Source organism: Globicephala melas, chromosome 1 (assembly GCF_963455315.2).
Source record: "Globicephala melas chromosome 1, mGloMel1.2, whole genome shotgun sequence".
Taxonomy (NCBI): domain Eukaryota; kingdom Metazoa; phylum Chordata; class Mammalia; order Artiodactyla; family Delphinidae; genus Globicephala; species Globicephala melas.
The window spans coordinates 129038453-129063407 of NC_083314.1; the positions used below are offsets into that span (position 1 = coordinate 129038453).

General features: G+C 35.9%; 1 protein-coding gene across 2 annotated transcripts; it reads left to right on the forward strand.

Annotated features, from left to right (window-relative positions):
* Positions 1-1068: 1068 nt before the first annotated feature.
* Positions 1069-24461, forward strand: DEPDC1 (DEP domain containing 1). 2 transcript variants are annotated; one of them, XM_030865911.2, is made up of 12 exons: positions 1069-1131; positions 2907-3172; positions 6286-6442; positions 6864-6982; positions 7403-7533; positions 8793-8840; positions 11339-11479; positions 12800-13651; positions 14092-14264; positions 16142-16318; positions 23330-23515; positions 24210-24461. In XM_030865911.2, the coding sequence occupies exons 1-12, from the start codon at positions 1084-1086 to the stop codon at positions 24348-24350; spliced, it is 2439 nt and encodes an 812-aa protein (XP_030721771.2). In that variant the 5' UTR covers positions 1069-1083; the 3' UTR covers positions 24351-24461. The 2 variants fall into 2 exon arrangements, with proteins under 2 accessions (XP_030721771.2, XP_030721772.2); XM_030865912.2 differs by lacking the exon at positions 12800-13651 and having other exon boundaries at positions 1084-1131.
* The last annotated feature ends 494 nt before the right edge of the window (positions 24462-24955 follow it).

Sequence of the window (24955 nt, forward strand, 5' to 3'; positions counted from 1 at the left end):
TCCAAATTAATTCTTCCACAGCTTCACATCACTCAGGTAACCTCTCAGTCTCTGAATTAAGGGACTCCCACCACCAGTTTCCGGCTGGAGATAGAACTTTTATTAAAAGTACGAAGTATGAGGTCAGCCAACAGGACCTGAGATTTGGGGCAAGTTCTTCAACGCTGGGAAACTTAGCTTTTTCATTTGAAAAATGACGTTTGATGCAGATTTCTAAAATTCCCTCAAATGTATAACGGTGATTCAAACATAACCAGAACTCTTGTTTGATATGGCAGTAGATTTTCTTAAGGGAAGAAATTTGGCAAGTTTTGAATCACCTGTCCCAAGCCCCTTATTGTGTGCACTTACGGAAAACTACTTAAGCTCCATTTTACTACCGAATTAACCGGTGGGGAGGTGGAGCGGGGGGCGGGGATGTTAACCTACATTTTAGCACTGGGGAGAATGGAACTGTCGCCCCTGCAAAAATCTACGAAAGGGACAGCACTGCAACATACACCCAGGAAGCTTTCCAGAAGCAAAACCAAGGGATCTGTCAGGTGAAAAGTACGCCCCAGGTTGGTTTCACATGCTAACCACTGCCTGAGATCCCCTAAGGCCAGGCAGAAAACGCTTGTCTGTTCTTTTTTTCTTTGCAAATTTCAAATTCCTTCAACCCAAAGGCTTGGCTCCAAACCATGCTGTGGGGAGCTAAACCGCCTCACCCGTTCTGAATGTGGAAACATGACTCCGCCTCGCCAACGACCGCAAGAGGGAGAAGCAGCTACAGGGAAGCCAGGTTAGGCCGGGCGCCTGTCTCGTCGGCCCCGCCCGGGAGTAGACCAGCCGGCGCAAGCCCCACGGCCCGCGCGAAAGCCTTAAGAGTCCACAGCCCACGCGGACGGCGGCGGGGTCAGGGCGGCGCGTCACGTGGCCCAACGGCGCAGCCAATCAGCGCAGCCCTCTGAGGTATTCAAATCGATGGCGGGGCCGACGGTTGTGGGAGGCTGCGCTGCCGCCGGCTTCTCGGGGGCTGAGTGTCGCCTTGCGCCGCCATGCCTGGCACCGGGCGCTGACAGACCCTCGGGCCCAGTGGGAGGAATGGAAAATCAGGGTGTGCCTCCCGGGCCTTATCGGGCCACCAGGCTGGTAAGACCGCGCGTGAACGAGACTGGCCAGCCGGGGTGATGGCTGCTTTTACGTGAGAACGTTTGTAGCTTTCCCTCGGGCGGAGGGATAGGTCCCAGAACCTCTTGGGTGGCTGAAGAGGAGAATGAGGGGAGTTCACGGATATCGCGGACCCTTGCAGGACACGCCTGTCCCCCTCCTTTGCTCCGGGCACCCCGGGTGGGCGCATCGGAGTCAGCTTCTGAAGCTACCCCTGTTCTTGGTGCTGTCGGCGTCCTCTGAAATGTCTTGGAATATTCTGAGTTTAGCCGCTCCGCACGCCTGATTTTCTACCCGCATAAGGATTCGAGAAGAGTTTTGAGTTCCAGTGCTTTGTAGGGTCAGACTGGGGGCAAGCCCGATTGTTTGTGACAGCTTCGTTTAGCCGGTCCTGTAGAATTTAATGCAGGATGTACCGACTGAATGCCACTCAGTAACAGCTATTTCATAACTAAGAATGTTTTAAATACCCATCAGGAACCACTGTTGGTAGTCACCGGATTTGTACTTGCATAGAGTGGCTTGTGTATTTGGATCATCAATCCAAGAGGATACTGTGCCACTGGTTATGTGACATTAGTAGAGTCACTTCTGTGAGCGTCAGTTTCCACCTTGGTAAACTACAGCTAATGATACATGCCCAGGCTAAAAGATGTCCTAGAGTAGACATACTGTATGTGAAAGTGTGCTGTGATCTGTAGAATAACAAACAACTTATTCTCTGGATAAATTGCAGCTCAATATAAGTTTCTCGAATAATATATGAAATGTGGAAGTGTGGAAAGAAAAGAATACAGTTATTGTGTTTTCAGACCTTAAATTCTGTGTTGTGATGTTGGGACCACATAGGTTAGATAAGTGGTAGCATAGCGAGTAGTAGCATAGTTGGGGTTACAAATCAGATTTCTTAACCTCTAATGTAAGATTTTTTAATTAAAAAGTTATATGTTTATTCTATACCACTCCCCGTAGACCTGCCACGAACCCAAAAGTTTGGGTAATTTGAAAACAGTTTTGGAAAGTGTATCTTTTGAAAATGTAGATATATCACAGCGTCATTAAACAAACAGTAGACTTAAAACTTAACTTACCGCATATGTTCTATGTAAATTATTGGGATCTTCACTAGTAAATATACTAAAGGTATATTAATACTTTAATACTAAAGGTATTTTACCAATAAAACTATTGCCTGCAAAGAGTTTTGTTTGGCCTGCATAGTTAGTTATGAGTACAGGTTCTAGAGTCAATCCAATGCCTGGGTTTTAGCTGTGTGACCTTTGTCAAATTATTAAATATCTCTGTGCTTCATATTCCTTATCTGAAAATGGGATAGTAATAGTACCTATTCATAGAATTGTGAGAATTAAAGTGAAATAATGAGTGTAATGCATAATGTCTGACACAAATGCTACTATCATATTATTAATATTAGTTGAGGTTAAAGAAACAGGAAGAAACAGGAATAAATGCTTTCTCTGTTGAGGACTAAAGGCAGGTTCATTGTAGTTCTCCTTTATTCCTAGGTTTCCTAAGTAAGCCAACCAGCCAGTGAAGTGCTTGTAGTCCAAAACTATTACATAAAAATATTATTACAATACTAGAATTAATAAAAAGAACTCAGTATGGGATGTAAAATTTTCTTTAGCACAAATAAGACAAGTGATTTCTTCATGAATTTTAATGATTTAACAAGATGCGAATGAGAGAATTTTCTTTGTCTAATTAAAAAAATTTTTTTTCCTTTCTATTTGCAGTGGAATGAAGTTACCACATCTTTTCGAGCGGGAATGCCTCTAAGGAAACACAGGCAACACTTTAAAAAATATGGCAATTGTTTTACAGCAGGAGAAGCAGTAGACTGGCTTTATGACCTATTAAGAAATAATAGCAATTTTGGTCCTGAGGTTACAAGGCAACAGACTATCCAGCTATTGAGAAAATTTCTGAAGAACCATGTCATTGAAGATATCAAAGGCAAATGGGGATCAGAAAATCTTGATGACAACAGTCAGCTATTCAGGTACTAAACAAAGAAATAACTGCAAAACTGAATTACTTAACAATGAAGTTTCACTCCACTTCTAATACTTTTACTAAAACAGCAGCCTCTTCAGGGGAAGTAATATTTTCTGCAGAAAACTTACTGCTCTTAGTCCAATTAAAACCATTTAAAAGTTAAAGTTAGTTAAAGGTTATTGCTGCACAATTAAAAATTATAATAAAATAAGGAGTTGGGAGGAAAGAATGAGATAGTGTCACTTTTACATATTCTGAAAGCTCTGTAACATGTCAAGGACAGAACATTATCAACCTTTAGTTTCATAGATTTAAGAATTACATGACAAGTTCTCACAGGTCCTTACCTTCAAGTGATATGTAATCTATATAATCTAAGAACACATGTGATGAAATAAATAATAGCAAACTTTATATAATAACTAACAAAAGAAATATACCACAGGTTGAAGAGATTATTTATTAAGAATTTATCATATACCATATATACCATATATATCATATATATATATGATATATATATACCATATATATCATATACCATATATATATCATATACCAGAAGCCCTACTTTATGAGTTACATGTTTTCTTTGTTTAATCCCTAGAATAGCTCAGCAAGGAAAATATTAACTCCTTCTTACAGGTGAAGAGCCTGAGACTATGCGTCAACAAATTTTATTCCCTTGGTCTGAAATATGTTCATGTGCACATTCATCAGATTAGTAAACACGTTTCTTCTCATGTCAGCTGTATTGTAGCATATGTGGGGCCTTTCTGACTCCCTCAGGCCAGCATAATTGATTTTTCTCTCTCGTACCCGGAGTTCTTGATTATATATCCCTTAAATGAGGTCTTTGAATTCTAATACCCATGTGTTTTTTTGTGGGGTTTTTTTGTTTTGTTTTGTTTTGTTTTTTTGCGGTACGCGGGCCTCTCACCGTTGTGGCCTCTCCCGTTGCGGAGCACAGGCTCCGGACGCGCAGGCTCAGCGGCCATGGCTCACGGGCCCAGCCGCTCCGTAGCATGTGGGATCTTCCCGGATCGGGGCACAAACCCGTGTTCCCTGCATCGGCAGGCGGACTCTCAACCACTGCGCCACCAGGAAAGCCCCCCATGTTTTTTTACTCTGCAAAATTAGTACTTTTCAAATGAAATGTAGAAATTGATTCTTGCCTATGTGTCAAAGATGATATGTCATACAAGTAAACTGCAATAACAAGCATATGAATATCTTGTATAACACCCTACAAATCTTTCCTCTCTCTACTACTCATCAGTCACCTTTTGAGTTCCTATGCTGCTGCTCATCCTTTAGCTTTTACTGTCCTCAAGGTCCTAGGCTTGTCTACCCTTCACCTCTCTCCCTGGGCAATCTCATACCATGTCTCCACTTACTTTTCTTATGATTTTCAAACTTCCAACCCAAATACCTCTCCTGAGCTTTAGGCCCACTTTTGCCTATTAAACAGGCACTTCAAATATAGTATATGGAAAATCACTAACATCTCTTAACCTAAATTCTGACCTCTTATATCCATATCTGAATGAATGGCACAGTCTTCCCTGTAGTTACCTTCATTCTTTCCCTTCTCCCTTTTAAATATGATGTAATTATCAAACCATGTCTATCATGCTGCCTCAGTATTCTCTGATCTGTCTACTTCTCTTAATGAATGTTCTTTTCGTGAGACTACTATTCTCTCTTACCTGGAATTCTGCATAACTCTTCAACTAGTCTCTCTACCTCTAGTGCTTTTATAGTGGTAACAAAACTATGACGTAGTTAAAAATAAAGTATAACAAAAATGTGTAAGACCTTACTGGAGAAAATTATCAAATTGTACTTAAAATAATAAGTGGAGAAGAATATTCTGTTCATGAATGAAAAGACTTAGTGTCATAAAAATAAGTCACTTCTTCCCAAATTGATGTATAAATTCAATGCATCTTCATTCAAAACCCCTACATAATTTTTTGTAGGATTTAACAAGCAGATTTTAGAGTTCATTTGATAATGTAAAGGTCCAAGTCAATTTTGAGGAAGAGAATTGCCTTACCTGATTATCTGGGCTTAATTAAATTTAAATTAAGACCATTAAGTGCTGAGAATATAAACCCTTACATATAAAGAAACTTGGTGTGAGTTATACATAAATTAAATACCTAAATATGAAAATAAAACTCTTCTGAAAGAATATAAGAAACTATTTTTAGGACAGAGGAATAAGAAAAAAACTTCTGAGGTGACTAAAAACTTATGCATAAACTTGATTATGTTAAAAGATACCATAGAGATATTGTTTATGTATATTTATTTAAAGTATGAAAACATGAACAAGAAGGAAATACACTAACTATAGGTTAATGATTTCCCTTAGGAAGAGAGAAATAGAATTAGCAAAGAATTTCTTTCATTAATAAAAAAGATAATGGAGCTTCCCTGGTGGTGCAGTGGTTAAGAATCCACCTGCCAGTGCAGGGGACACAGGTTCGAGCCCTGGTCCAGGAAGATCCCACATGCCGCGGAGCAACTAAGCCTGTGTGCCACAACTACTGAGCCTGCGCTCTAGAGCCTGCAAGCCACAACCACTGAGCCCACACGCTGCAACTACTAAAGCCCACGTGCCTAGAGCCCGTACTCTACAACAAGAGAAGCCACTGCAATGAGAAGTCTGCGCACCCCAATGAAGAGTAGCCTCCACTCGCCACAACTAGAGAAAGCCCACGCGCAGCAATGAAGACCCAACGTAGCCATTAATTAATTAATTAAATTTTAAAAATAATAATTAAAATTTTTTTTAATTTAAAAAAATTTAAAAAGATAATGAAGTCTTGGTAAAATGTTAATAGTTGCATTGGTTGATGGTTACCTATGTGGATGTTGTTTTATATTATTTTCTGTACTTTTTTGTATCTTTGAAATACATACAGTTTACTAAAGAAAGCAGAAAACTATTAAAATTCTTTTAAAAGTTTAATGGGAAAATTAATTTATGTAGAAGATTCATTCCTTGATAATGTAAATAAATCCAGTTTTTTTAAGTTATTTTTAAGATAAATGGCACTAAAAGTTTATGATCTCACATTATTTAATTGCATATTATTCTTAAACCAGATTTCCTGCAAATTCTCCACTTAAAACTCTTCCACAAAGGCATCCAGAATTGAGAAAAAACAGAATAGAGAACTTTTCCAAAGATAAAGATAGTATTTTTAAATTACGAAACTTATCTCGGAGAACTCCTAAAAAGCATGGATTACATTTCTCTCAGGTAAAACATCCTTTACTAGTTTAAATATAATTACTACGTGCTTAATAATAGAATCATTAAAAGTGAATGATTAATATTTGAAGCCAATACTTGGAATCTCTTAACTATATTATATTCTAAAAATGTATGTGTAAATTTGTTTGGAACTCACAGAAACGAAAATAAAAATGGTAGTGGGACGTACTTGAAATAGTATTTGTATAATTTAAGCATGTTTTGTTTTAAATTAATTTGAGGGTGGTGGAGGAAGCTGCAAAACGGAAAGCTCTATTACAATATATTGCATTATTTCTTCAAGTGACACCTTACAGCTCCACAATGGGCTGATACTAATAGAATTACTAAATATTAGAAGTGGTGTCAGTTCATTATCTCCAAAATGTGAGCATACCATATTAAACCAAAGTAATTCTTTTTTCAGGAAAATGCAGAGAAAATGAGCTGTGAAATAATCAATGAACATCAAGAAAACTCCATTGATAATAGAGAAATAAGCCAGAAAGATGTTGAAGAAGCTTGGAGATATGTTATTCTGATCTAGTAAGCTATAACTAAGCTATAAGCAAGTTTCTGAGGTGTTTAGAATGTTAATTTGATATTTTCATCAAGATATGCAGTTGAGGAAGAACAAATTAATTCGCAAAGCTTAGAATTTAACCTGTATATGTGTTTCTTAATAAATATTCTTGCGATAGTTCTGGTACAATAGAAGTAGAATGTTTTCAATATAATTTGCTTTTTCTTTGACTCAAAGTTGTAGCTCTAGTTTGGGGTCTATATTGGAATCCTGCAACGGTTATTAAGATATTTTAAAGTAAATACTAATATAAGTCTTAGAGGTTGATTTAAGAAAAATATTCCAAAAGCTTTGTTTGTTTTCCATTCAAACTCTTTCATATTTGTATTCTATTCCACTTATTTTATGGAGGAAAAACAGTTTGTATTCTTTCTCCTATTTAGCCTGCAAACAATTTTAGGTGTGTCATCCCTAGAAGAAGTCATAAATCCCAAGCAAGTAATTCCTCAATGTATAATGTACAACATGACCAATACAAGTAAGCACGGAGTAGTTATACTGCAAGACAAATCAGGTTGGTATCAATAAAAGAAGTTGGAATCATTTTAAACATGCTAACAAAGGTTGCAGCTATTGTGGGGATAAAGAGAGACCAAAATGTAGAAAGTAGAATACTTCAGTTGAGAGAACGTCAGGGAGACTACTGATTTATCAGAGGTGCTTTAGTAATCATAGTGGGCTAATTTTTAAATGAATATTATTCACACTTATTTTAGCTCTTAAGGTGGATTCTTGAATGATTTTTTTTTAATGACAGGGTTAAGCATCCAAAAGATATTCAAATATAATTAAAACTATTGATTAATCACATTTTATTGAGGACCTACAATGTGCCAGGCACTATGCTAAAGATTAGTGATAAGCAAGAGAGAAATGGTCCATGCCTTCCTGGAGCTTACATGAGAAGTTATATACAAATTTAAAGGGGTCAAGACATACATACAAACCCAAAGTAACACCCTATAAAATAAGTCAAAACTCTCATGAACAGTATTCTAAAGAAATCTGGCTTTGTATTATATATGTGTTTATATAATATATTGATTTCAGATATAAGATAGGAAAATTGGGGAAATAATTTAAGCCAGATGTATTGGAAAGCTTACAGGAAATGTATTAATAAATTTACTGAAAATGTTGGCTCATTTTTTTATAATCAATTGCTGTCTGTAGAATTAATTGACATGCATTACTTTGAGTTTCTTTTTGTGGGCAAGAACTTTGAGGGTTTAATTGTAGGAGCAAAAAAGTAAATGTTAAAACTTAAGAACTATGTTGTGTATGCTTGTAGCTTTGGACCAGTTGTATCTTTCATTACCTAAAATAACTTGATTATATGCTCTCCATCTAAGCTTTCTATTCTTTATAACTATTAACTTTTCAAGTCAAATGTATGTGTGGTTTTTGTGTTTGTGTCAAAAAAATGCTACACTTATGTGTCATGTTTCACATAGTGGCAATTGAAAGATTTTAAGCAAGCCTCACTGCGAAAGTACCTTAATATTCAAATATAGCTTGTTTCAATCATAGGTCTCACTCAAATCAGTAATATTCAAATAGCATAGCTAACTTTTTAAACTTGTATTGTAAAATACTGTCTTGGCCCTATGTCTTATTAAATATGTAATCATTTTTAATCCTGCTGGTACACATACGTGTGTGTGTGTGTGTGTGTGTATACACACATGTATGTATAATTATATAATAAGTGTTAAGTTTTAAATATACTATCATCATAACTGTATGATTGAACACTATTAATTTTTTGTGTAGATGACCTTCCTCACTGGGTATTATCTGCCATGAAGTGCCTAGCAAATTGTAAGTTAAACAAACTGTGTGTGTGTGTGTGTGTGTGTGTGTATTATATTGATAAAATATTTAATAAGAAGCAAGGAATTATTTTTAATAATTTATAAAGTCCTGATAAAATTAAATTATATTCTTTCTGTTGATGTTTAAATGAATATCTAGTAGAACTGATTACACTTCTTTGCATGTGGAGTGTGTTATAGAGCCCTTAACTTTTTCTATGCAGATAGTGATTTTATAATCCAAGCCCGTCATTTATGACTCAGTTCTCATAAATCATAAAATCATAGGCTAGAGGATCTCAGAGGATTTTTAGGTATAATCTACATCAATTGCTTTAGTGAGTCCAGAGAGTTCAAATAGCAACTTCTAAGTAATGCAGCTGGTAAGTTGAAAGTTTCCGTCAGAAATGAAGTCTTATAAAACCCACTTCAGTCCCCTTGCCATTGTACACGGCTTCAACATTTGGTGTTTCATGACATGCTTCTACTCCATAGGATATATTAATGGGACTTTTATGTTTATGAAAAAAAATGGTCTGTCATTAATCAGATCATTTTTTAGCATTTCATTCTTCAAGTTTTTTCCATAGTGATCAGTGATAAGTGAGTTTTATAATTTAAGACCCTAGTTCTAGTACAAAACCCTAATTGCTCTCGAAAATCAGTTTTTAAAATATGCAGAGGTGTATGCTTCTAAATCATCAAAAGTTAAATTATATTTTAATAATTTTGTTACAAAAGTATTTTTCTAGTTTTTATAAAATTAGTATTTTATTAATGTTCAGGGTAAGTATATATTCCCTTGTTGTCCACTGGGTGTCAATATGACAAAATAACAGGATAACTAACAATAAGTAAATAATATTAGTTATAGAAAAAAGTTATCAATTCAAGATAAAGATCTTTATCAGAAGCTAAAGATTTCCGAGATTCTCTTTCTACCTTCTCGCTACGTAACTGTCCTTCTCTCTCATACCTTGGCTCATGATTAGCAACTCAGATAGCATACTTCCAGGGATTTCTCTGATGCCCCATCTTTAGGGATTTGTTTCTTTTTCTTCTCAGTCCACATTACACATAAATGATACCAAGATATAGCTTACTAAATTCCAGTTTAACAACAATATGTCTAGCCAGAGGCAATATTAAGACTTTTACTTAACTTGTTTGTTATTTAATCCCCCACTGTAATCCTGTGACATACAGGAATCAAAGATCAGTATACTATTCATAATTTTTTTTCTAGAAGAGAAAACTAAGGCTTAGAAAGTCTTTTTTTCTGATACATAAGGAGCTATGTATTCAAACCTAGATTCTCTAACTGTAAATTCTGTGTTTTTAATTCCAGTAAAGTATTTTCTATCTTAGAAAACTTTTAATGATTATCAATTTTTTTATTCTACATATTAAGAATATTTCTTCTATCCTCCTCAGAAAAATTGTCTATTTGTTCCACATAAAATCCTTATTAGACTTTAAGCTATTAAGTGTGTATATGTGTGTTAACTTGAAAGATAACATAGTAACTCTCAAATCTGAGTGCATATCACAGTCGCTAGAGAAACTCAGCAAATATTCAGATTCAGTCGATTCAGTATGTCAGGATTTTTTTTTTTTTTTTTTTTAAATCATGTCTCAGAAGATTCTTACAGCAAGATGCCCAGCTCCGTGTTAGGAAACTACTTAATTAGTGAACCAGAAGCAAACATTTCTAGATCAGTAATTCCTAGCTCCATAGGAATTCTGATAGATTCTGGACTGTTTAGAGGAGATTATATATACTTTTAATATGTACACTGGATGATTCTGATTATGTAGTCCATGGACCACACTTTAAATGCTATTAAACCTCAAGATCCTGTGACTTGCTCTCGCTTTATACTGCTCTAGATTCTAATTTTAGCTTTGCCACCAAACCTCTTTTACCTTGAGCAAGTTGCTCTGAGCTTCAGTTTCCTCACCTGTAACATAAGATCAGAATTTATTTCTGAGGAAAATACTAATGAGTAGACATGATTATTTCAATAATGTTAAGCTAATGGAACAGCGATGTAAAGATATTATTTAAACTCATTCAGGGTATGCTTCACGTCAGGCAAAATTTAATCACAAAAATGTAAATTTACAAAAGACAATTTGAAAGAATTATTTGCATAATCCAAATAATCTTTGCTTTATAAAATGAATTGTGATAAAATCCCATTAAAATAAGCTGTCCTGATGCTTTTAAAATATATTTCAAATTTTGCTTTATATACAATTTTTCAGTCATATAAATATTAAAATTAAACAAAATGCTAATAGTTGCAGTGATTTCTAATGACAAGATGGTGAGAAGGAATGAGATATGCACAACCCTTTAAATTTTTAAATTGTGACAATTTGTTAAACATAACTCCTTCATGAAATAAGTATATGTTTTATGCTTTTTATAAGTATCTTTAAAAACTATATTTAAAATAAATTATATTTCACCTTTTTTTTTTATTTTTTGCCTCTACTTAGGGCCAAGAAGTAATGATATGAATAATCCAACTTATGTTGGATTTGAACGAGATGTATTCAGAACAATTGCAGATTATTTTCTAGATCTCCCTGAACCTCTACTTACCTTTGAATATTATGAATTATTTGTGAACATTTTGGGTATGTATAGATTTTTATTTATTATTTAAATGTATTTTATTAGTTTCCAAGTCCCCCATAATTTAAAAGATCTAAAAGTATAGGTAAACATGAAGGTGGCAGGCTATAAATTATTTTAAACTTCAGGAATACTCTGGTTGTTGTTATGTTGTTTTCCAGTAATTCAAATATACCATTCCAACACCAATTCTCTACACCAATAGGGTGTCTTACAATTCAGTTCATTTCTGACACTAACTACCCAGAGTTAACCCAGACCCCAAAAAGTTGAGGACAAAGTCTTTCAGCTCTGATACTAACTACCCAGTGCTAGCTCAGACCCCAGAGATCAAGGGCTCAGTTCCACAACGCTGCCCTCACTTCATTCACCAGCTGCAAATGAGGTCCTCAGGTTTACTGACATTTCTGCCTGGCTAACTACCAAGTTAGGGGTTCCCACAACCCCCTGAAGTTTAATAATTCAATGTAACGGCTCACAGAACTCTGGAAAGTGCTTTACTTAATGATTACCAGTTTATTATAAAGGATACAAGTCAGGAACAGCCAAATGGAAGAGATATATAGGGCAAGGAATGGGGGTAAGGGTTGTGCAGAGCTTCTATGTTCTCTCCAGGAATGTCATCCCCCACAAGCGTGTCCATGTATTCACCAACTGGTAAGCTCCCATAGCTGTGTTGTTTCAGAGTTTTAACTGAGGTTTCATTACATAGGCATGGTTGATTAAATCATTGCTCATTGTTGACTAAGTCTGACCTCCACCAACCACCACTACCCCACCACCCCCTCCAGGGAGGTCTGAGGTAAGGCTAAAAGTTCCAACCTTCCAAGAAGGGCTAAGCCTAAGTCACCTCATTAGCATAAACTGAGGCTAGCTCTAATAGGCTCATTGTGAATAACAAAAGACTCCTGTCACTGGAAATTCCATGGGGTTTAGTAGTTCTATACCAGGTACCAGAAACAAAAATGATATATATGTTTTATTAAACTACAGTTGTCTTATAATTAAGAATTTTCTAATACTTGTAGACTGAAAGTAGATATTTTTTCATGTATTTGACTGAATCCATTTAATTAGATTGTTGAAATAAATTTTAAAGTTATTTTCATCACAAGTTGGAAAACCTCGAGTCTTGCACTTTGTAACTGAATGTTGCATGTGTCCTATTTAAGTGGCTTCTGAATTAAGCAACTGCTATTTGTACTATACTAACAATATGTACTATAGTGATGCTTTGTTTTTTTAACGTTACTCTTGTTTTTGTTTTATTTTTGTCCACTGTCATACAGTTGCATCTTAATTTTTGTTTCATTTCCTGGTAGTTGTTTGTGGCTACGTCACAGTTTCAGATAGACCCAGTGGGATACATAAAATCCAAGATGATCCACAGTCTTCAAAAATCCTTCACTTAAACAGTCTGAATTCCTTCAAATCAACTGAGTGTCTTCTTCTCAGTCTGCTTCATAAAGACAAAAACAAAGAAGAATCAGATACTACTGAGAGACTGCAGATAAGTGATCAAGGATTTCAAGAAAACTATGCTAAGAAAATGCAGCTAGTTAATTTAAAAAACAGAAGAGCCAGTGTTAATGACATAATGGGAGGAAGTTGTCATAATTTAATAGGCTTAAGTAGTATGCACGTTCTATCCTCTAGCATCAAACCAAGGTGCTATTCATTAGAAGGAATTATAGATTTACCAGGGAGTTCAAGTAAAGAGGTCTCCAGTGTCTTCCATCAATCTGTTCTGAACATAAAAGGACAAAATAATAAACAATTTTTAGAGTCTGAGACCAAACAGGAATCCCTAATGCATCTTCATTCAGAGGAAAGTATTCAAAAACCACTCTGTGTTGGTTTTAAAAGAACCTCTACTTTGACCGTTCAAGACCAAGAGGAGTTATGTAATGGAAAGTGCAAGTCAAAACAGCTTTGTAGATCTCAGAGTTTACTTTTAAGAAGTAGTACAAGAAGGAATAGTTATATTAATATGCCAGTGGCTGAAATTATCATGAAACCAAATCTTGGACAAGGCAGCACAAGTGTGCAAACAGCTATGGAAGGTGAACTCGGAGAGTCTAGTACCACAGTCAATAAAAGACTCTGCAAAAGTACAATAGAACTTTCAGAAAACTCTTTACCTCCAGCTTCCTCTATGTTGACTGGCACACAAAGTAAGGTTGATGCTTTCAACGCATGTAATGTTAACTTTTAGTGTTTACTAACCCTGTTTCACTTACCTGGCTTTTCTTCTCTGAAATTGCTTTACTTTTTCCCTCCAGAAGGAAAGTTTCATATTGTAAAAGACTTGTCATGGCATAACCAAGATTTATTCTACTTACCTAAAGCACTCCTTTTCTTTCCCTTAAATTGCACTTATTCTGAGTCACTTTATTTGTAATAAGTGAAGGATTTTCAATCCTTCATAATCCAATGGGTTATGAAGAAAATAATGAGTATCTTACCATGCTTTTGAAGAATGTGGAAATTTCTGGGAATAGTCAAACGAAATATTAAAATATTATTTTGCCTTCTTTATATAACTATATGCTGGTAGTATGAAAGCAGCTAGTGTCATTGATGATTTTTTTCTGGGGGGTAATTTGCCTTCTAGGTTTGCTACAACCTCATTTAGAGAGGGTTGCCATCGATGCACTACAGTTGTGTTGTTTGTTACTTCCCCCACCAAATCGTAGACGGCTTCAACTTTTAATGCGCATGATTTCGCGAATGAGTCAAAATGTTGATATGCCCCAACTTCATGATGCAATGGGTACAAGGTCACTGGTAAGTTGATTTCTTAAGGAAAGAATAAGTCCAGTTCATAAACTGCACCGCACCCCCCCCCGAAAAAAAAAAGAAAGAAAGAAGACCAAACCATCTAAGCATACTACTCAAGTCATGTCATGGTCTTGAAATCCTAGATTCTTGAGTTAAAAAAAGGCTTTTGAAAGTCTAACCTTTCCTAGCAGCAGAATACTGGTGCATTAATCCTTTGTGCCCAGTCTTTTATACTTTCACATCTTGATCTTTACCTAAGGACTTTGCCTATTCACTCACGCTGTATCACTTCATAGTGGTTAACTGTCAGACCATATTATATTGCCTAGAGCCAATTCTGTTTGGTGGGGAAGGAAGAGGAGATGTAGGCACTGTTGAAAGCCAAAGGGCACTATAACCCTGTGAAATAAAGAATTAATGGGAAATTCATGTGTAGTAAGTCAAAGTGTTTCAGATATTGTAGTAGTGGGAAAATTGTATTTGATGTGTTATGTGAATTAGGATAGCTTGTCATTGTGGGCAGGAAGTTGGGAGAGGTACTGTGAAGCAGTCTTAGGCTCCATATGAAGATGAGGGAAACAAGGCATTTATATGCAGATGTTGACTGGAAATGAACTCTTGAAATAGTATCTCTAATATCTCTTTCCCTCCCTCTCTTTATCTCTCTCTTCCTCTCTCTCTCTCTCTCTCTGTCTTTCTATAAAGAGCTGCCACTTCCTCAGAGCACAGCTTCAATTTACAGATTGTTCTTGTAGCAAGGAATCTGTAGCTAAGCTCCGTTCTTCCACTTATTAAGGACAGTTTTTTAATAAAACGACATACCTAATATAAAGAGGAAGAATTATTCTTAAGTAACTGTGGCATCATTAAAAAGCATAGGGAAGTTTGTAGGAAAAGATATTTAGAGAGATATGAGTAAGAAGGAGGTAATTTTGATTTTACACTTTTTGAGATTCAGGTTATAGAATATCTAAGTGAAATTTATCCTACAGACAGAAGGTTGGAAATGAATCTGGTGAAGAAATATTAGGGCAGAAAGTATATTTTTTGTAAAAGTGGTAGTTGAGGCTATAGGAGTAAATGAGTTCTATAAAGCTGAGCAAACAAAGAATAAAAGCTGAGGACTGAGCATTGGAAGAAGATAGGAAAACCTGCCAGGCATGTAGGAATAAGACCAAAAATATTTCAATTCAATAAATATGCTCACCATCTATTATGTGCAAAATACTTAAAATACAATTCTGATATTCAAATTATTTTAGAATGAGGTGTGTGAGTGTTTATGTGTGCGTGTGTACATGTGTGTGTCTTATATTTGGTGGGTTATATGGACATGAATGAGAGTAAATTAGTTTTGAAACACAAAATTTACCCCAGGATTTGAAGATTGTCATGATGGAATTGAAAAATACAATGTACTAATTGTTTTTAAAGACTAATAGAATAGCATTAAAAACTGTTTTCCAGTTTCAAAAGATAAATGATGCCAACCTTGTAACCACTTGTGTTTATATATTCTCCTAATCTGTGCTTTTATGGGGTTAATTTAATAAGTCACTGTTCTCTAACAGTCTTTAAGCACCATATTTGTATGGTATTAATGGAACCTAGGTGTTTAGTGATAAAATTGAGACAAAACTGAAGAAAAAGCTAGGCCTTCTGTAATCATTTGGAATTTATATTAAGGAAATACTTAACAAGCACTATAAAAAAATTGGCATTTTATTCTTTCTAATGTAATAAGTTATTGTCCTCATTTTGTAAGCTGAAGTCTGCTTATCACTTTATCTCAATCCTTTAGCATAATACTACCTAGAAATTACTGGTATTCTAATTTATATAAAACCTTAAGTTTTTAAATTCACATCTTTTAACGTTTCTAGATGATACATACTTTCTCTCGGTGTGTGTTACGCTGTGCTGAAGAAGTAGATCTTGATGAGCTTCTTGCTGCACGATTAGTTTCTTTCTTGATGGATCATCAACAGGAAATTCTCCAAGTACCCTCTTACCTACAGACTGCAGTGGAGAAACATCTTGACTACTTAAGAAAGGGCCATGTATGTATTCTAAGTCTTAAAATTCTCTGCATTAGTCAGTTGTAAGTGGCAAACTCATCTCAAACTAGCCTAATCAGAAAGGGAGACTTTATCAGCTCACATAAATAACCTCCAAAAGTCAAGAATGTAGACAGAATATGGATATTCAAATAGCAATAGGACTGTTTCCATCCCTTCATCACTTATTTCCATTTCGGTCCTATATTTGAAAAATGGCTCCTTCACATGATTGGATATGGCTGATTAAAGCTCTTGAGTCATAGACTTATATTTGCCATCCAAAGGGAAAAAAAAACCATTCCTCACCTCCAATTTGAAAAGTTAATGGTATATACATAGAGTGGCCAAATCTAGATTAAATGCACATTCTCTAGGTGGTTGAGGGTGAGTGGGTTGAAGAGAGGGCCCATTCTCTGAGTGGCTCTACATAGATTAGAGAAGAATCTGTTCTTCACGAAAGGTAAGGATAGTTGGAGTAGAATGGGAAGAACTTTTATAAGGAGAGAAGGAATCTAAGCAACCAAAAACAACAGATGTCTGCTATATTCAGTCCTTAGCTGCCCAACACACATATTCATATTTCTTCCTATACATACTATTCTAATATTGCCATGACTTACTGTAATTATAACTATCCCCTACAATTCTTTCTCTTGTCTACATATTTTTTTTTTCCTACAGCAGGTCCTAATTGGTCATCAATTTTATACACATCAGTGTATACATATCAATCCCAATTGCCCAATTCATCACACCACCACTCCACCCCCCCACCGCTTTCCCCCCTTAGTGTCCATACATTTGTTCTCTACATCCATGTCTCAATTTCTTCCCTGAAAACCGGTTCATCTGTACCATTTTTCTAGGTTCCACATATATGTGCTAACATACGATATTTGTTTTTCTCTTTCTGACTTACTTCACTCTGTATGACAGTCTCTAGATCCATCCACATCTCTACAAATGGCCCAATTCCATTCCTTTTTATGGCTGAGTAATGTTCCATTGTATATATGTACCACATATTCTTTATCCATTCATCTGTCGATGGGCATTTACATTGCTTCCATGACCTGGCTATTGTAAATAGTGCTGCAATGAACACTGGGGTGCATGTATCTTTTTGAATTATGCTTTTCTCTGGGTATATGCCCAGTATTGGCATTGCTGGATCATATGGTAATTCAATTTTTAAATTTTTAAGGAACCTCCATACTGTTCTTCATAGTGGCTGTATCAATTTACATTCCCACAAACAGTGCAAGAGGGTTCCCTTTTCTCCACACCTTCACCAGCACTTGTTCTTTGTAGATTTTCTGATGATGCCCATTCTAACTGTTGTGAGGTGATACCTCATTGTAGTTTTGATTTGCATTTCTCTAATAACTAGTGATGTTGAGCAGCTTTACATGTGCTTCTTGGCCATCTGTATCTCTTCTTTGGAGAAATGTCTGTTTAGGTCTTCTGCCCATTTTTGGATTGGGTTGTTTGTTCTTTTTAATATAGAGCTGCATGAGCTGTTTATATACTTTGGAGATTAATCCTTTCTCCGTTGATTCGTTTGCAAATATTTTCGCCCATTCTAAGGGTTGTCTTTTCGTCCTGTTTATGGTTTCCTTTCCTGTGCAAAAGCTTTGAAGTTTCATTAGGTCCCATTTGTTTATTTTTGTTTTTATTTTCATTACTGTAGGAGGTAGATCAAAAAAGATCTTGCTGTGATTTATGTCAAAAAGTGTTCTTCCTATGTTTTCCTCTAAGAGTTTGATAGTATCCAGTCTTACATTTAGGTCTCTAATCCATTTTGACTTTATTTTTGTGTATGGTGTTAGGGAGTATTCTAATTTCATTCTTTTACATGTAGCTGTCCAGTTTTCCCAGCACCACTTATTGAAGAGATTGTCTTTTCTCCATTGCATGTCCTCGCCTCCTTTGTCATAGATTAGTTGACCATAGGTGCGTGGATTTATCTCTGGGCTTTCTATGTTGTTCCACTGATCTATGTTTCTGTTTTTGTGCCAGTACCATATTGTCTTGATTACTGTAGCTTTGTAGTATAGTCTGAAGTCAGGGAGTCTGATTCCTCCAGCTCTGTTTTTTTCCCTCAAGACTGCTCTGGCTATTTTAAGATTTTTTGTTCTAGTTCTGTAAAAAATGCCATTGGTAATTTAATAGGGATTGCATTGAATCTGTAGATTGCTTTGGGTGGTATAGTCATTTTCACAATATTGATTCTTCCAATCCAAGAACATGGTATATCTCTCCATCTGTTGGTATCATCTTTAATTTCTTTCATCAGTGTCTTATTATACTTTTCTGCATATAGGTCTTTTGTCTCCCTAGGTAGGTTTATTCCTAGGTATTTTATTCTTTTTGTTGCAATGGTAAATGGGAGTGTTTGCTTAATTTCTCTTTTAGATTTTTCATCATTAGTGTATAGGAATGCAAGAGATTTCTGTGCATTAATTTTGTATCCTGCAACTTTACCTAATTCATTGATTAGCTCTAGTAGTTTTCTGGTGGCATCTTTAGGATTCCCTATGTATAGTATCATGTCATCTGCAAACAGTGACAGTTTTACTTCTTCTTTTCCAGTCTGTATTCCTTTTATTTCTTTTTCTTCTCTGATTGCCATGGCTAGAACTTCCAAAACTATGTTGAATAATAGTGGCGAGAGTGGACATCCTTGTCTTGTTCCTGATCTTAGAGGAAATGCTTTCAGTTTTTCACCATTGAGAATGGTGTTTGCTGTGGGTTTGTCGTACATGGCCTTTATTATGTTGAGGTAGGTTCCCTCTATGCCCACTTTCTGGAGAGTTTTTATCATAAATGGGTGTTGAATTTTGTCAAAAACTTTTTCTGCATCTATTGAGATGATCATATGGTTTTTATTCTTCAGTTTGTTAATATGGTATATCACATTGATTGATTTGTGTATATTGAAGAATCCTTGCATCCCTGAGATAAATCCCACTTGACCATGGTGTATGATCCTTTTAATGTGCTGTTGGATTCTATTTGCTAGTATTTTGTTGAGGATTTTTGCATCTATATTCATCAGTGATATTGGTCTGTAATTTTCTTTTTTTGTAGTATCTTTGTCTTGTTTGGGTATCCGGGTGATGGTGGCCTCATAGAATGAGTTTGGGAGTGTTTCTTCCTCTGCAATTTTTTGTAAGAGTTTGAGAAGGATGGGTATTAGCTCTTCTCTAAATGTTTGATAGAATTCACCTGTGAAGCCATCCAGTCCTGGACTTTCATTTGTTGGAAGATTTTTAATCACAATTTCAATTTCATTACTTGTGATTGGTCTGTTCATATTTTCTATTTCTTCCTGTTTCAGTCTTGGAAGATTATACCTATCTAAGAATTTGTCCATTTCTTCCAGGTTGTCCATTTTATTGGCATAGAGTTGCTTGTAGTAGTTTCTTAACGATGCTTTGTATTTCTGTAGTGTCTGTCGTAACTTCTCCTTTTTCATTTCTAATTTTATTGATTTGAGTCCTCTCTCTCTTTTTCTTGATGAGTCTGGCTAATGGTTTATCAATTTTGTTTATCTTCTCAAAGAACCAGCTTTTAGTTTTATTGATCCTTGCTATTGTTTTCTTTCTTTCTATTTCATTTATTTCTGCTCTGATCTTTATGATTTCTTTCCTTCTGCTAACTTTGGCTTTTGTTTGTTCTTCTTTCTCTAGTTCCTTTAGGTGTAAGGTTAGATTGTTTGAGATTTTTCTTGTTTCTTGAGGTAGGCTTGTATAGCTATAAACTTTCCTCTTAGAACTACTTTTGCTGCATCCCATAGGTTTTGGATCGTCATGTTTTCATTGTCATTTGTCTCTAGGTATTTTTTGACTTCCTCTTTGATTTCTTCAGTGATCTCTTGGTTATTTAGTAATGTAGTGTTTAGCCTCCATGTGTTTGTGTTTTTTACGTTTTTTTCCCTGTAATTTATTTGTAATCTCATAGCGTTGTGATCAGAAAAGATGCTTGATATGATTTCAATTTTCTTAAATTTACTGTGCCCTGATTTGTGACCCAAGATGTGATCTATCCTGGAGAATGTTCCGTGCGCACTTGAGAAGAAAGTGTAATCTGCTGTTTCTGGATGGAATGCTTATAAATATCAATTAAATATATCCGGTCTATTGTGTCATTTAAAGCTTCTGTTTCCTTATTTGTTTTCATTTTGGATTATCTGTCCATTGGTGTAAATGGGGTGTTTGAGTCCCCCACTATTATTGTGTTACTGTCGATTTCCTGTTTTATAACTGTTAGCAGTTGCCTTATGTATTGAGGTGCTCCTATGTTGGGTGCATATATATTTATAATTGTTATATCTTCTTCTTGGATTGGTCCCTTGATCATTATGTAATGTCCTTCCTTGTCTCTTGCAACAATCTTTATTTTAAAGTCTATTTTATCTGATATGAGTATTGCTACTCCAGCTTTCTTTTGATTTCCATTTGCATGGAATATCTTTTTCCATCCCCTCACTTTCAGTCTGAATGTGTCCCTGGGTCTGAAGTGGGTCTCTTGTATACAGCATATAGATGGGTCTTGTTTTTGTACCCATTCTGCAAGCCTGTGTCTTTTGGTTGGAGCATTTAATCCATTCACGTTTAAGGTAGTTATCGACATGTATGTTCCTATGACCATTTTCTTAATTTTGGGAGGTTTGTTTTTGTAGGTCCTTTTCTTTTGTGTTTCCCACTTAGAGAAGTTCCTTTAGCATTTGTTGTAGAGCTGGTTTGGTGGTGCTGAATTCTCTTAGCTTTTGCTTGTCTGTAAAGCTTTTGATTTCTCCATCGAATCTGAATGAGATCATTACCAGGTAGAGTAATCTTGGTTGTAGGTTCTTCCCTTTCATCACTTTTAAGTATATCATGCTACTCCCTTCTGGCTTGTAGAGTTTCTCTTGAGAAATCAGCTGTTAACCTTATGGGAGTTCCCTTGTATGTTATTTGTCAGTTTTCCCTTGCTGCTTTCAGTAATTTTTCTTTGTCTTTAATTTTTGCCAGTTTGATTACTATGTGTCTCGACATGTTTCTCCTTGGGTTTATCCTGTATGGGACTCTCTGTGCTTCCTGGACTTGGGTGGCTATTTCCTTTCCCATGTTAGGGAAGTTTTCAACTATGATCTCTTCAAGTATTTTCTCGGGTCCTTTCTCTTTCTCTTCTCCTTCTGGGACCCCTATAATGCGAATGTTGTTGCATTTAATGTTGTCCCCGAGGTCTCTTAGGCTGTCTTCATTTTTTTTTCATTCTTTTTTCTTTATTCTGTTCTGCATCAGTGAATTCCACCATTTTGTCTTCCAGGTCACTTATCCATTCTTCTGCCTCAGTTATTCTGCTATTGATTCCTTCTAGTGTAGTTTTCATTTCAGTTATTGTATTGTTCATCTCTGTTTGTTTGTTCTTTAATTCTTCTAGGTCTTTGTTAAACATTTCTTGCATCTTCTCCATTTTTTCCTCCATTCTTTTTCCGAGATCTTGGATCATCTTCACTACCATTATTCTGAATTCTTTTCTGGAAGTTTGCCTATCTCCACCTCATTTAGTTGTTTTTCTGGGGTTTATCTTGTTCCTTCGTCTGGTACATAGCCCTCTGCCTTTTCATCTTGTCTGTTTTTGTGAATGTGGTTTTTGTTCCACAGGCTGCCAGATTGTAGTTCTTCTTGCTTCAGCTGTCTACCCTCTGGTGGATGAGGCTATCTAAGAGGCTTGTGCAAGCTTCCTAATGGGAAGGACTGGTGGTGGGTAGAGCTGACTGTTGCTCTGGTGGGCAGAGCTCAGTAAAACTTTAATCCACTTGACTGCTGATGGGTGGGGCTGGGTTCCCGCCCTGTTGATTGTTTGGCCTGAGGAGACCCAACACTGGAGCCTACCTGGGCTCTTTGGTGGGGCTAATTGTGGACTCTGGGAGGGCTCGCACCAAGGAGTACTTCCCAGAACTTCTGCTGCCAGTGTCCTTGTCCCCAGGGTGAGCCACAGCCACCGCCCACCTCTGCATGAGACCCTCCAACACTAGCAGGTAGGTCTGGTTCAGTCTCCCCTGGGATCACTGCTCCTTCCCCTGGGTCCCAATGTGCACACTACTTTGTGTGTGCCCTCCAAGAGTGGAGTCTCTGTTTCCCCCAGTCCTGTCGAAGTCCTGCAATCAAATCCCACTAGCCTTCAAAGTCTGATTCTCTAGGAGTTCCTCCTCCCATTGCCAGACCCCAAGGTTGGGAACCTGACGTGGGGCTCAGAACCTTCACTCCAGTGGGTGGACTTCTGTGGTATAAGTGTTCTCCAGTCTGTGAGTCACCCACCCAGCAGTTATGGGATTTGTTTTTACTGTGATTCTGCCCCTCCTACCATCTCATTGTGGCTTCTCCTTTTTTCTTTGGATGTGGGGTATCTTTTTTGGTGAGTTCCAGTGTCTTCCTGTCAATGATTGTCCAGCAGCTAGTTGTGATTCTCGTGTTCTCTCAAGAGGGAGTTAGAGCACGTCCTTCTACTCTGCCATCTTGGTTCCTAATCACCTTGTCTACAGATGTTATGGGCCCTGCCCATGCTCTTACATCTCAAAAATAGTAGATGAACCCTTTATTACCATTTCAAAACGTTAATGTTTTAAGATGAATTAAAATATCACTTTGTTAATGTTTTGTAGTTAAAAGAATAAAATCCATGGTTATTGGTTCTAATGGTGTTAGCTACCTTTATTTAATACTTGTGTGCTAAGCATTTTATATACATTATCTCATGTACATTCACATTTTACAGGTGAGGAGACAGACCAAGACCAGTTTAAATAACTTTCTGATGGTTATAAAGCTAGTAGGTTGTAGGGCTGGGATTGAGACCCTACTGACTTATTGCTACTCTGCTGCATAATACAGTTTTCTTAAAGTGTTGAATGTTTGGTGGCAAAATAATAGGTATTAAAACCCATCAGAAGAACCCTTTACCAAATAGGAACATGACCAGAATTAATAGATTTGACTGTATGTATCATTTTGTTCATTACAGATTAAAAATCCTGGAGATGGAGTGATTGCTCCTTTGCCAACTTATTCATACTGTAAACAAATTAGTGCTCAGGAGTTTGATGAACAAAAAGTTTCTACCTCTCAAGCTGCAGTTGCAGAACTTTTAGAGAATATTATTAAAAATAAGAGTTTGCCTGTGAAGGAGAAAAGGAAAAAACTAAAACAGGTAAGGGAATGAACAAGTTTCAATCGTAAATATTTTCTAATATGCTATTGCTGATTGTTATTTAATGACATTTAGAATCGAATTTCTCATTTTAATATTTTGAATTTTAAATATCATATATGTAGGCTATGTATGACTACCTGCCTGGTTTTACTCTGTCCTGAAATTTTCATAATAACCATAATAACAGATACTCTCCTTTACTTCCAGTGTTTTATGTTTAAAGCATGCATTACCCTGGGAAAATAATTATAAACTTAGGACTATAATATGTAACTTTTAGTGACTCATCATTACCATTTAGAATTTTTAGCTCTACATCAAAACCCTGTAGCCACATGATTCTGGCAAGTCCAATTCCTGGTCTGAGACACTCAAAGAAGTATGAAATGTACTAACTAGATCCTTGCGACCTTCATAGCCTTTACCAATGAGAAGGAAGAACATCTGGAATTTAGGAGAATTAACAGCAGAAGAGAATCCTAGATGTTAATGCTAACTGGAATCTAAGAAATATTACAGGGTACCTTTCATGTGTGAGGAAGTGGAGGGAGAAGCAAGAATAAAGTGAAAGGATACTGATCTCTGTAATACATCTTTGAGAAAGGCACTGAATCCTTATAAAATGTTGACCAGTGGCTTCAGCTCAGATAATAATGTTAAATACCCTCTAATTCCTCACCTCATTTTTAAGTTTCAGAAGGAATATCCCTTGATATATCAGAAAAGATTTCCAACCTCTGAAAGTGAAGCAGCACTTTTTGGTGACAAACCTACAATCAAGCAACCAATGCTAATTTTAAGAAAACCAAAGTTTCGTAGTTTAAGATACTAATTGAATTGAAAATTATGTAATACTTGTGGAACTTTGGTAAGTGAAGCCATATCTAAGAATTCAGCTACTAAAAAGGAAGTCTCTTTATCAATAAGGTTTTTCTAAATAGAACATTATGTAACGAAGTGCCAAAATAGTTTTTATCAATGTGAAACTGCTGAGAAACTAGTGAATCTCAATGGAGAGCAAGTGACAATAGGTGATACCAAATATTTTAATCAGAAATAATCTTTTGTTTTTTATACAACTATCTGGAAAAGCTATCATAATGTGTGCTAAAGTTTCATTTACTTGAATTTTGAAAAATGACATTTGCTCTTCAAGATTAAGCTGTAATTCTTTAAAAAAAAAAAACAACTTATCTGCATGTGCTTATGGATGTTAGCTTAAAGAACTAGTTATTTAGGATTACTTTTGTTTCTAAGTGTAAGAATGTGAAGAATATTTGAAAATTCAATGAATTAATTTTCAACTGCTAAATATTGCACTCATATGTTCTTTTGCTACTTTTTATCTATTTATATATGTATGTGTTTTTAAAATATGAATATATATTATAAGACTTTGGTTTGCCTTAAACATTTACCCTAACTGCTTCAGTCATT